This window comes from Cannabis sativa, chromosome 6, assembly GCF_029168945.1.
Source record: "Cannabis sativa cultivar Pink pepper isolate KNU-18-1 chromosome 6, ASM2916894v1, whole genome shotgun sequence".
Lineage (NCBI taxonomy): Eukaryota > Viridiplantae > Streptophyta > Magnoliopsida > Rosales > Cannabaceae > Cannabis > Cannabis sativa.
Genome location: NC_083606.1, coordinates 55,817,160 through 55,831,735, shown reverse-complemented (window position 1 = coordinate 55,831,735; position 14,576 = coordinate 55,817,160). Strand labels below are relative to the sequence as shown.

General features: G+C 31.4%; 1 protein-coding gene across 1 annotated transcript; it reads right to left on the bottom strand.

Annotated features, from left to right (window-relative positions):
* Positions 1–5,853: 5,853 nt before the first annotated feature.
* Positions 5,854–6,768, bottom strand: LOC115695669 (uncharacterized). Its single transcript, XM_030622729.2, has 2 exons — positions 6,556–6,768; positions 5,854–6,454 (listed from the first exon to the last, which is right to left on the bottom strand). Exons 1-2 carry the CDS (start codon positions 6,635–6,637, stop codon positions 6,120–6,122), a joined length of 417 nt encoding a protein of 138 aa, XP_030478589.1. The 5' UTR covers positions 6,638–6,768; the 3' UTR covers positions 5,854–6,119.
* Positions 6,769–14,576: the final 7,808 nt, after the last annotated feature.

Here is a 14,576-nt window from a genome sequence, read left to right as displayed (position 1 = left end):
AAAAGATTTATAAAATAAAATAAAATATATTTTGAAAATTATTCAAACTTAAGTTATTCTAAATTAAGATTCCAAACTTAAAATAATTTCTAATTTTAATTAAATAACATGAAAATAACAAATTAATTTCACAATCAATGATATTTACCTATTTAATATTAGAAATAATAATTAGTACTAGAAATAACTATCTAGAATATATATCATTAACTAAGTGTTTTTCTAAAATTAACTTTAAAATATTAAATGAAAAATAAATTTCAAATATTTTAAAAGTTAATTATGTTGCTAATTCAATTTTAATTAGGTTAGACTAATATAATTAACCTAATACAATTATTTAAATAAGGCAAATGGGCCTTCACAATTAGGGTAGTTCATGTGAGGGGAAGCTGGGTTCAGTATGTCGTACCCACTTCTATTGGCCCCCAACTCTCACACAAGGTCCAAAAGAGAGGAATTTAACCTTTAAATAAATAATTGTTATTCATTGAATAAGCCCAAATCTAATTGGGCCTAAATAAAATTACTTATGTCAAATTTTATTTTAGCAACCTAGTCCATTTACTTAGTAAAACTTAAATGGGCTTCCTATATGCATCTAAGCCCAAAAGCAAACATATAGGCTCACACAGGTCAAATGATTTGGATGGGCCCTATCATGTTACTAGGTTTACACAGATGAAAGAAGTACAAAATTTACCTGTTACAAATTATTTATCAGATCTATTGACAATTGGACTATGATTAAAATTAGATCATTGGATCTGTCAGCAAGTTAATTATAGTAATTTAGATCAGATAAATAATAGGTTTGTTAAAAAAAAGTTTTGCATAAACAATATCAAATTAAAAAAACATTGTCCATGTAACAGATGTGAAATAAGATATTAATATAATTAAATTATTATTCTTAAACTAACCAAATAAAGGAAACTAATTTTAAAATATCTAGGTTTATTTGAATCAAATTAAATTAAATATCTAATAAGATCAATGATTTGAAAGGAAAGAATCTTCAATCACTTTCAAATCTTATAATTTAATAAAATAAACCAATTTTAAAATAGATTTAGTTAGATAATTATTATTTTAGGAACAAAATAATAAATGAATAATAATTACCATAATTATATGTCAAAATATCTCAAATTAAGCAATATTCAAATTTCTACAAAAATATCTATGTTATTTAAATATTTAAGATATGATTTATAAATTTCTAATAAGGAAAAAAGTGATATATATAGAAAAAATATCATTTTTAAACTTATAATTTTTAAATAATTAAATATTTAACAAAATAACAAATTTTAAATTTGAAAATATTATGGTAAGTATATCTATAAAAATATCTATGTTAATTTCAAATTTATTAATTATTTAATTTGTCATATAAGATAATTTTAATATAATATTTTAAATAAAAAGACAAAGTTATCTTTAAATTTAAAATATATTAAATATCAAAATATCTAATCTTATAATTAAATAACAAATAAATATTAAGGAAGTTAACAAATTTTTAAATCTGACCATAATAGAAAATATTTAAAATTGGAAATGTTCCAAATTGGAAATATTTAAAAAAAAAAATATTTCAAATTTGGTAATATTTAAAATTGGAAATATTTCAAATTGGAAAAATCTAAAATTGGAAATATCAGATTTTGGGAAACAATCCCAATTTGTAGGGGCTGCGAGGATAGGCTGCATGCAGCAGCCATGATTTCCAATCTTCAAAAATTCATATCTTTTTTGTTTTTCATCGGAATTAAGTTCCGTAAAAACAAAAATTGCTTAATTTTTCACAAGGAATCCAAATAAAATATTTTCAAAAATAGAAAAAAATATTTTTTCATGGAAAAAATTCGTACAACACATGCATTCATCACATAAGCACATAAACCAACATGAAACCATCCAAATCAACACAAAAAACTATAAAACATCGTTTTAATTCATATTACATGAAAGTAAATCATTACCATGGCTCTGATACCAGTTGTTGGAAATTATTTTACAAGGACCTATTTACTATCATGTATGTTTTATTAGAAACCTAATATGAATTCTAAAACAATGAAAATAAACACATATAAAGTTTAGAAAACCTTACAGTGGGTGCAGCGGAATAATATGACTCCTTCCATTCAGATCTCTAGCTCTTGATTCCTTTCTGTAGCAGAGCATTATCAAGATCTGAATCTGGATCTTCTTTCTCCTTCTTGTTGGTGCTGATTTTCCATAGTCTTACATACTATGATTGAGGTACCCCTTGATGTGTGTGGGCACTACTCATGCACTCAAGGTTTCGAAATCTAGAGAGAAGAAAAGAGAGAGGAAAGTGGTGCATGGCTTTTTCTCTGAAGGAAACAATGTGTGAAGTTGTTATGTTTCCTGAAGCCAACACTTTCTATTTATACAATTCCCTCTAGGTTTAGGTTAGAATTGTATGGCATTAAAATAATAAAAACTACAAATGGTAATTTCTAGTGCATGTGGCCGGCAATACAAAGGGTATTGGGCCTCACTTTGCAACTTTTCCATTTTGTTATTTTCCATTCCTATTTTCTCAAAAATACCAATTTTCCAATTTAACCTCGTAAATGCCAATTCTAATTATTTAATAACTTAAAAATAATTATTAAATAATATTGCCATTTAATATATTTATTAATTTAGACATATAAAGTCTCTTAATCAATAAATAAACCTAGAATCTCTTTTCTTTACAATTTCGTCCTTGCTTAGTGAAAATTCATAAAGTAGACATAGTCTAACTTTTAGAATTATAATTGATTAATTAAAATCAATTAATTGAGTCTTACAAGCAGTATGGTCTCAACTAGTATGGGGACCATAGGTCTATATAATCGAGCTTCCAATAAGTCGAACCGAATTTACCAAGTAAATTCCCTAACTTATTAATTCCTCATTGAATCCACACTTAGAACTTGGAATTGCACTCTCAGTCATATAGAACGCTCTATATGTTCCATGATATATACACGTCATTAGTTATCCATTGTTATAACCCTAATGTGATCAATGACCCTCTAATAGATGATCTACATTGAAAAGGCACTACTGTTACCGCTACACCTTCAATGTATTTTATCTTTAAAACACTTAGCTCCGTATAAATGATATTTCAGTGAAGTGAAATGAAATCTCCACCATTTATTTCTGTTTAGCCAAGCTCGAAGGATATCATCGTTTCACTTCTAAGTTCCTATAGAAGTTATAGATTCCATATTTATGGTAGCGCTCCCGCTCAATTATACTATCATGTTCCCAAAATGTACGTATCACCTTGACCCAAAAGTAGGCTTAACTAACAAATGAAAGAACATGTATAGTACTCTTGAGATCGAACCTACCCATATCAGGATTAAGGTCATTTAATCTAGGATCAACAGGTGATATTGAATTGAATAGATATTACGGTAAGTTTTAATATATCTAATCAAAGTTCAATATCGATCCCTTCCGATGTATACTCCATACATCCGATACTGGTAAACTTTGCCAATGTCCTTGAAAGGACATAACACTTTTCCAAGGTGTAAGAATACCTATCACTAATTATACCATGTCAGTCTAAATCCAGTATTCTGACAAATTAGGGAATAAACTTTTGAACATATAATTAAGATTATATTCCACTGTGCTGACAACACTATAATCTTTAACAAACTCATATGTTCTGGACTTAAAAAGAATTCATACATTATATACATATAATCATGAAATATATCATGTGAACCATGCAACATAAAATATTATTTCTGATCTTTATTAATAAGTAAATCTGATTATATTGAAATGAGTTTTATTTAGGTCACAAAACCCAACAGGCTTGTGGTAGTTCGTATGTGCAAAAGGGAGGGCATGTATATTAGAAGCGTGAGAAGAAAAGAGGAGGAGGACAACATCCACCGCCCCCAAAAGCAAAGCTACAAACGCCAATGGAGACAAAAAGATCGAAATTTGTTGAGAGGTTGCTTTTTTTTTTTTCTGAAGTGTGACTGTGCGAGGGCTTAGAGAAAGAGATTACTTTAGGGTTTTCGCTAGGTTTTCAAAGTTGGAGAAGTATAATATGCTTAGATTTGGGTTATATAATATGCCCCTTTAGCCGACGATTAAAACCCGTAGGGGCTAAAGTATAGTCGATGATTCTAAATGGTCGGTTATACTTTAGCCTACGGTTCTTAACCGCCAGCAATTCCAAGCTATGTAACGATGTACAATCGTTGATAATACATTGCGATATTTATAAACTAAAAAAATTTCTAAACTATAGTCGACGGTTTTATACACTCACTTAATTTTATTAGCGACGATCCTCGAAGAAAAACGTTTTGATGACCAACGAGAGTAGTGGTTTTTCTAATAGTGTCAAAACCTGAAAAATTGTCCCATTAGCATCATTGTTCTACAAATATCCTAAAAATTTGTTGGCCAAAGCTCTCATATTTACCCGCAACTCTTAAAATAAATTAATTTTTATACTGGATATGCGATTTTGGGTGACAAAACTATAAAATTTGATAGAAAAATGAGAAAAGACGATAATATTTTTTTATTAAGAGATAGTTGGAGAATAAAGATGTAATGAGGATTTCAAATATGAAATTTAGATTTTATATACGTCTTATGGCTTGAATTATTGTGAAATTAGTAGTGGAAGATATAAATCTTCAATTATTTTGAAATGATTGAATACATAGGTCCGTGATTTTTTTCTATATTTGTCTTCTTAATTTTCTTTTCGGGTTTTATATTTTCTATTATAAAAAATAAAATACACACTATTTTCTACTAATAAATAGTTTAAACAAATTGTTATACATGGGATCTTTTATTTTTGGACGTATGAAAAAATATTTGTTTTCAACTTTGTTTTTCAATGTATAAATTATTTGATTTTTTTTAAAACTTAGCGGAATTTATTATAACTAAAATGAGAACCATATTAAAAATATTGAAAATGTAATAAAACACATAGATGTGCCAGTTTAGAGACGTACCGATTTAACACATGAGAGTGTGTTCTACTGTAGGAATGCCCTTACGTGCACTCTTATTGGTATTACTCATGAATGGGTAATATTGAATTTTTATGCTTAATTTTTCTATTTAATTAGAAAAATATCTCATTTTTTCATTATATGGGTTGAAGCTGTTCCATTGGTTGAAAAAAAAAATAATAAAAAAAAAATTGGCTAAAAAAATGTTGAAAAAATATTAATTTTTAACTTAAATATTTTTTTATAGTGTAAAAAGATTTATTTTTTGAAAATTTTCCTTAATTGAGTAGTTAATTTAAGCGTAAAAATTTAAAATTAATTTCTTTTATTATTTGTCATCGGATCACAATCTAATAGCTTAGTATTTTTAAAATTAATATTTATAGTTAAATTTATTTAAATTAGAAAATTTTGAGTTATAATTTTATGCTTAAATTTTCTATCTAATTAAAAAGAAATCTCTCATTTTTATATCATATGGACTGAGATTGTTCTATCGGTAAAAAAAAAATTAAAAAATTTTTTAGCAACAAAAATAAGAATAGAAAAAGTTAAGTTTGAATTAAACATTTTTGTATGAACATATATTTGATATAGTATAAAAAGATATATTTTTTTATTAAGTAGTTAAATTAAGCATAAAAATTTAAATTTGTGATTTTATTATTCATTATTAGATCAAAATTCGATGGTTTGATATTTTTAAAATTAATTTTTATAGTTAAATTTGTTTAGTAACCATTCATTGGTAATACCCATTAAGAAATGTTCCATATATATATATATATTATTTCATTAATAATGTAATACTAATTAAATAAGCTATGCAATTGCATTTTGTTTATGAAGACGGACAATTGTAATATAACAAACTGATACAAGCATATAACTAATGGGTAAATTACATTATTGTTACAAGAGCTGAAAATAATATTTTACATGTAACTAACAATTAAGCTAGCGACTCCATTCTACTCCAATAGGATTAATTTATTTAAAAAGGGCAATAAATAATTAAAGCACATTACAAACTTAAAATAAACAGTACCGGACAATTAAAGTCTTCCTCTACTTAGCATTAACATACTAATAATATTGCCAATAGTTATCATGAACGATTGGTTTCGCTCCTTTAGGAGATGGGGGTGGAGAACGCTTTTTGGCGGTTCTGTTGGCTGTTTTTTGGGTTGATGACGATGATAAGGTCTTCTTCCTGGCCGGAGGTGGCGGTGATTTGTAGTAGTAATGATAAGAATTAGGTGTATCGTTCAGTGGATCAGCTGTTATTTGTTTCTTGGCCAGAGATGGAATCGACAGTAGTGGTGGACTCATAATGATCCTACTCCTCCCATGGTATGTTCTTATTATGATGTCAAATGTCCTCTTAATTTGTTCACCTCCACCAATATTATTATTATTATCTGTTAAAAAAATAACTATGAAAGAGTATTAGACACAAATTTTGTAATGATAATAACAAATATTAGGAACTATTAAACATTTGTACGTAATTCATAATTACCTGGTAAGATTCTTGCATGAGCAGAAAAAAGTACTTCAAGACATAAAAGAACTAACAAGAGGATCGATGTGAGAATATTCATGATTATTGCAAAAGAAATAATGTTACTGAAGTCACTATATATTAATTTTATGGTGTACTTATAGACACAAAAACCAAACTTTATGAATATACAAAAGGTGTTTATCTTATTAGGTTAGGTAGACGGCGCATGTGGCCATCAAATTAGAAGATGTATAATATATAGAGACAGATGTGGAGTCAATTTTTTTTAATTACGTACGTACGTCCACATAAGTGGTATAGTCGTTGTACTCATCAATATTGAATAATAAAAATGAATCACACTACTATACAAATTGTATTTTTGGTATCGGTTTTAAATTATAATTAAATTTTTATAAGTGTCAATTATGAAACCCATCATTTGTTATAGTGATAAAAGGTCATATTATTTCTTATGTCAGTTCCAAATTAATAGGGTTGAGTTTTGGTTTCGTTTCACAATCGACACTTAAAGTATACATATATATATATATATATATATTTTTTTAGTGTCATTTTATAGCTGACACTTAAAGGTTTTTTAGTGTCTATTACAAAATGACACCAAAAGGTTTTTTATCAATTTTTTTTTTTCTGTTTTATAACCGACACTTAAAGTATTTTGTTGAGTTTTTAGTGTCGATTTTAAAACGATGCAACATGAAAATACAGAAGTCACCCCTAATAGTAACTTTTAAATAAAATAAATAAATTGATAATTAATTAAAAACAATAAAATACAATCAATAATTTTTTCATTATGACTATATATTATTAAAATTAACCGTTTATTAATAACATATTATAGACAGAAAATGAACACCAAATCACTAAGACAGTAGGAGTTCATTGAATCTCTAATAAAACAAAATTCCTATTTTAATAAATATTTAGGGATATGATTTTGTTTCGTGATGTACTTTCACGGAATGTATTCCGTGGTACATTAGATGGGTCTCAGGGTACATTAAATAAGTGTCATGGTACGTTTCTACTTTTTAACCCTAATTATCCCTAGATCAATCTCAGCCGTCAGATCAAATAACTTCCTCATCTGACGGCTGTCGTACATTAGGATTACAATCCGTGAAAGTACAATAACGGGACAAAATCATATCCCTAAATATTTATGTATCCGCCTTTCGATCTTCAACTAGAAAAACGCCTATTATATAATTAGTATATAAGTGTCCTTTTTGTCACCACTGTAGAATATCCATACAAATACTTCCATCTACGTACATAAACTGCAAAAGAGCAAGAAACAGAATAAAAATAAAAGATATAACTATAAATCACTACTCAAAAATGTACTATTAACGTCGGTCAACGCGTCTTACCATAATGGTTGACCGAGGCAAAAAATAAAGGGAGATTTTATGCTTCAGAGCATAACTGAAGCTAAAAAATACTAATTAGCGTGGGTTCCTTCCCCAATGCAAAAAGTAGAACCGAGGAAAAATGTGACAGTTTTAAAAATTATATTTTATATTTTGCATCAGTGGAAAACTGAAGCCAATTTTTTTTGCTTCGGTTAAAAATTGAGGTTAATACATTTTTATTTTTTATTTATTTATTTATTAATTAATTTTAACACGTGATCAGAAGTGGTAAAATGCGATCAGTCAATGATCCGCCTTTTACTCCCACGATCCAACTCCTCCACGAACGATAACATTACCGTTTTCTTACCGTTTTTTCTTGGATCGACTTCTATATAAGTCGTATCAGAACAACGTAAGAATACATCTTTTCCAACATTAAAATTTATTTTCTTTCTTCCTTACGATTTTTTCTTAAAGCAAATTTTAGGGTGTTATAGAGCGATATAGTTCGGTGCAGAACGTATCGTACTTTTACAGAGGCTGTTTTATCCTGGGGACGCCGTGGTTGCTAGACTGTCGTGCACACTTCGGGCAGAACCGCGAAACATCTTAAAGAGAGTGACATTGTCTGTGACTCAGCCAGATTATTCTATCGGTAATTCGTTCCAATTATATTATTTTTTTAATTTCGGTATACCAATTTTAAGACGTTGAGTTCTGCTATGGCTGCTATCGAAGAATATTCTTGTAAAGACCGCTTAGTTTAATTTGGAAATTAGCATTTAATTATGTTTAATTATGAAAAATTATTTATAGATTTTTAAATAATTATTTATGCTGTTATTATTGAATTATGAAATGCATTTTATGTCATATAGTGATTTTTATAATTTTGCATTTCCGCTGCCCGGTAACATGGAGCTCGGTGTTTGGCTCAGTAAAATCACAACTTAGTATGTTAGTATTAGGGGACGGTTATTTAGACATTGGGAATGTCGGGATTGGTCAGAAATTTAGAATTTTCCAAAATACCCTTTTAGTGCCCTTTATGTTATTTTAGCATGGAGGGGCAAATTGGTCATTTTGCCCCATTGTTATTTGTCCTTTAGTGGACTTAGTAATTGGAAAAATATGAGAATTATGTGGGTTTATGTTGGCTGAAATAAAGGTTTAATTTGCATGCTCTCTCTCTCTCTCTCTCTCTCTCTCTCTCTCTCTCTCTCTCTCTCTCTCTCTCTCTCTCTCTCTCTCTCTCTCTCTCTCTCTCTCTCTCTCTCTCTCTCTCTCTCTCTCTCTCTCTCTCTCTCTCTCTCTCTCTCTCTCTCTCTCTCTCTCGGCTAGTGTGGTTTACTTGGGCTGGGAATTCTTCTTGATTTTTCAAGCATTATTCATCGCATCTAAGTGTTGTTCAAGTGCTTGGTATGATTTGTATAGCTTTCTTTAAGTTTCTTGGAATTTTGGAAGAAAATGAGAATTTGCATGCTTAGTTTTGATTCATAGTTGCTGCTGTGTTTTTGATGTTGTTTACAGAAGTTTAATCTTGATTGATTGAGTAGAATAGAGCTAGTTGATGCATGTTAGTTGCTTTGATTCAAGTTTGTGAATTTTTTTACTCAAAACTATAGTTTTCAAAGAAAAATGATGAATCTTGTTGTTGTGGTTGTTGTTGCTATGAAAATGTTGTTTCTGGTGTTATATTATGTTGAAATAGGTTGAGATATGCATGATTTAGTGGCTGTTTGGAGGGTTGATCAAGTTTTGAGTTTTGAACTCAATCTTGAACCTCCAATGGTGAAATAAGTTTCTGTGGTTGAAGCTTAGTTCTTTTGCTTTGGATTTGTTCTTAGGGGCACTTAGAACAGGTCTGGAAGGTTTGATATGCTTTGGGTTTGAATTGAATGAGTTATGAATTTTTGAAAGTTTCCTGCGAGGAACCTGAATTTCGGTTGTGCATCCGGAATTCCGGATGGGGTTCAGGAATTCCCAGAACCGGAATTCCGGTTGCAGAACCGGTCTGCCGGTTGGGGGATTTTTAGGAACCCTAGATTTTCTCGTTTTTAAGTTATTTGGGGTATTGCAATGCTTTTTATCGATAGGGAAACTTTTAGTTTCTAGTTTAAGTCCCCGGGAAGTGATTTAGCGTATCACTTATTAGTGTTGGGATTGTTATGGTTTAGGAGCCTGTAAACTGCCGTGCAGTTCGTTCCAGTCAAGTTGACCGGCAAACCTGAATTCAGAATTGAGGTAAGATTAGTATAACAGTATGCATATGTATTACATGTTTAGCGTGCATGTGAGGAAGCCTGTTAGATTACATTAGATATGTATGCTGGCTTCGTACCATCCGACCATATCACATCGGTTAGGCTAGAGTATGACTAGCAGCTGGAGTATGACCAGTGAACCGAGTATAGACTGATACTAGGGTTTGTGGTACTGTACTGTTTGACGTATCACATCGGTTAGGCTAGAGTATGACTAGCAGCTGGAGTAAGACCAGTGAACCGAGTATAGGCTGATATTGTAACACATCGGTTAGGCTAGAGTATGACTAGCAGCTGGAGTATGACCAGTGAACCTAGTATAGGCTGTTACTTGTCAATAGTACCGTCTTATGAACGTTCAGGACTTAGTATCGTGTGGGACACAGCAGTTAGGGTTATAGTCAGGGGTATGGGCGTCTGATCATAACCCGGGATTTATGTATGATTATGATTTATGCTTTTCTTACTGAGTGTGTCGACTCACAGTGCTATGTTGATGTGTAGGTAAGGGCAAGGCCAAGGCTGAGGAACCGTGAGAGCGAGCCGGTGAAGATTGTACATGTCGGGGCGGTTAGGCCTGGAGCGTACGATCCTCGGGACAGCAGTGCTTTTTGTAATTCGACGCTAGGCGTCAAGTATTTTGTATTTTGTATTAGGCAGTGAACTTTTGTAAAGCTTTTTTGTAAATGGGATCCCACAGTATTTTGTATGAAATATTTTATAAGTTTAATTAAAAAGCAAAAATTTTAACTAATAACGATTTCCATAAACCTCGTTGATTAGCAACGAGTTGCACAGTATGTTTAAAAATCACGTAATACGCCTATGCTAGTTAGGGTGTTACAATTCTGGCTCTGCTTCTAACGATATTAACAAGTCTTTCCGTTTTAAGGGATTACATTTTAAGCGATGGAAACAAAAGATGTTGTTCTTCCTGACGATGAAGAAAGTTGTTTTCGTTCTCACTGCTCTGAAGCCGGTTGTCTCTGAAGCTTCTACCGACAAGGACAAAGAGGCTGAACGCGAGAAGCAACAAAAGGATTTGGACTCTTGGGTCGAAAAACGACTTTTTCTGTAAGAATTTTATTCTTAACAGTTTATCTGACGATCTGTATGACTATTATAATTCAGATAAATCGGCAAACGAAATATGGGATGCTTCAGTCGCTACCTCAAGTATTAAATGGTGGACGATAAACCTGTGGAAGCCCAATCTCACGAGCTATAGAAAATTGCACATGAGATCATCTCAGAAGGTATGACTTTAGATGAACAGTTTCAAGTTACTGTACTAACTGATAAGTTACCCCCTTCCTGGAAGGATTTCAAAAGTACTCTCAGGCACAAGACTAAGGAATTTTCCTTAGAAAATTTGATCACCCACCTTCGTATAGAGGAGGAAGCAAGAAAACAAGACTAGAAGGATGAAGTGCTTGTTGTTTCAAACAACAACACTAAGAAGTCCACACCAGCGGTTCTGAAGCCGAATGGCAAAAATTTTAAGAATCAGAATCGCAACTCGAATTCCAATTCTAATCGCAACAACCCTCCTCGTAACAATAATCAGAGTTGGAACCATAATAGGAACCAACATGGAAGGTAGCGACCTCCACATAAACAGAATGACCCCGCACAATTTTTGTGTTACAACTGTAACAAGCCGGGTCATATGGCACGAAAGTGTCGGAACAAGCCTAGCACTGTTCCGCAGGCTAACTTGACTGAAGAAGCCTTTACAGCTATGATCTTTGAGATCAACATGATTAATGGATCAGAATGGTGGTGGGTAGACACTGGCGCCTCTCGCCATGTCTGCTATGATCGTGCTATGTTTAAGACATACACTGATGCTGATGACAAGAAAGTGTTGTTGGGAGATTCCCACACCAGTATTGTTGCTGGAACTGGAAACGTGGACCTAAAGTTTTCCTCGGGAAGGACCTTATTGTTGAAAGATGTAATGCACACTCCCGAGATGAGAAAGAATCTGGTTTCTGGTTTTTTGCTTAATAAGGCTGGGTTTACTCAAACAATTGGGGCTGATTTGTACACCATCACTAAGAATGGTACTTTTGTCGGGAAGGGTTATGCTATTGATGGAATGTTTAAATTAAATGTTGAATTTAATAAAGTATCTTCTTCTACTTACATGTTGTGTGATTTTAATGTTTGGCATTCTAGACTATATTTTCTTGATAATAAACGTATCATTAAGAATATGAGTAATATTTGCTTAATCCCAAAAATGTCAGAAAAGGATTTTGAAAAATGCATCTTTTGTAGTCAAGAAAAAATAACTAAGACTCCACATAAATCAGTTACTAAAGAAACTGAACCTTTAGATTTGATACATTCTGATATATGCGAACTTGATGGAACGCTAACCAGAAATGGTAAACGTTATTTTATTACTTTCATAGATGATTGTTATGACTTTACTTATGTGTACTTGATGAAAAATAAAAATGATGCACTTGATATGTTCAAATTATTCGTAGCTGAAATTGAGAATCAATTTAATAAGAAAATAAAAATGCTTCGTAGTATAGAGGAATTGCATATGAATCAAATTCGTTTATTGAATTTTATAATTCACATGGTATGATACACGAAAGGACTGCACCATATTCACCTGAAATGAACGGTAAAGCTAAAAGAAAAAATAGAGCTTTTACTGAATTAGTTGTGGCTATTTTATTGAATTCTGGTGCTGCATCTCACTGGTGGGTGAAATTTTATTAAATGTTTGTTATGTTCTAAATAGAGTTCCTAAATCTAAAAGTAAAATTTCACCTTATGAGATCTTAAAAAATAGGCAACCAAATGTGTCTTATTTTAGAACCTGGGGATGTTTAGCTTTTGTTAGGATTCCTGATGCTAAGAGAATAAAACTAGCTAGTAGAGCCTATGAATGTGTATTTATTGGATATGCGGTGAATAGCAAAGCATATAGGTTCTATGATCTGAATGTACATGTTATAGTGGAATCTAATGATGCTGATTTTTATGAACACAGATTTCCCTTTAAATTAAGAAATAGTGGGGGTACTTCTACTAGCAATGTTCCTACCATTAGGAATAATGAGCACACTGAGAGTAATGAAATAGAACCTAGAAGAAGCAAGAGAGCTAGAGAGCTAGAGTAGAAAAAACCTTTGGTTCAAATTTTTGTTCTTACACCTTAGAAAAGGATCCTGCCAACCTCCAAGAAGCCTTGTCTTCCATAGATGCTGACCTGTGGCAAGAGGCCGTTGATGATGAAATGGACTCACTTATTAAGAACAAAACCTGGCATTATACAAACTTACCACCTGGGTGCAAAACTATAGGTTGTAAGTGGATTCTGAAAAAGAAATTGAAACCTGATGGAACTGTTGACAAATACAAAGCTCGCTTAGTAGCAAAGGGTTTTAGACAAAGAGAGAATGTAGATTTCTTTGACACTTTTTCACTTGTCACTAGAATAACATCCATTAGAGTTTTAATTTCTCTGGCTGCTATACACAATTTAGTTGTGCACCAAATAGATGTTAGGACAGTGTTCCTTAATGGTGAATTAGAAGGAGAAATATACATGGATCAACCTGAAGGGTTCGAGATCCCAGGCCAGGAACAAAAGGTTTGCAAGTTAGATAAATCTTTGTATGGTCTTAAGCAGGCACCTAAGCAATGGCATGAGAAATTTGACAATTTAGTTATCTCAGATGGCTTCAAAGTGAATGAAAATAACAAATGTATTTACTATAAATCTGATAATGACATTTGCACTATTATATGCCTATATGTGGATGATTTGCTTATATTTGGCTCTAATATCCATGCTGTTAATGCTGTGAAATCATTATTATGTGCTAACTTTGATATGAAGGACCTCAGAGAAGCTGATGTAATCCTTGGTATTAAGATTACTAGGTCTGAAAATGGAATTTCTTTGGATCAACCTCATTACATTGAGAAGATTCTTAAGAAATATAATTACTTTGACTGTAAACCTGTTGGGTTTTATGCCCTAAATAAAACTCATTTCAATATAATCAGATTTACTTATTAATATAGATCAGAAATAACATTTAATGTTGCATGGTTCACATGATTTATTTCATGATTATATGTACATAATGTATAAATTCATCTGAAACCCTTTTCACATACTTGATCGTGTTTATTGTGCCGTCAACACATTGGAAAGTAAACATGACTATGTGAATAAAGTTTCCTAGATTTATCAGACATAGGGTTTTACTGATATGATAATCTACAACAAGAGTTTACTTGTATTTGGAGAAATACTATGTTCTTTCCAGAGCATTGGTTAAAGTAAAGCTCAAGTTGGATGCATGGAGTATGCATCGGAAGGGACCGATATTGAACTTTAACTTAGATTTAA

What these genes read in the sequence shown, in the direction of transcription:
- LOC115695669 (XM_030622729.2), bottom strand. Translation starts at nt 6,637, where the DNA reads ATGAATATTCTCACATCGATCCTCTTGTTAGTTCTTTTATGTCTTGAA. An exon ending in TCATGCAAGAATCTTACCAG is followed by an intron (nt 6,455 to 6,555) that starts GTAATTATGAAT and finishes TTTTTTTAACAG; the next exon opens with ATAATAATAATAATATTGGT.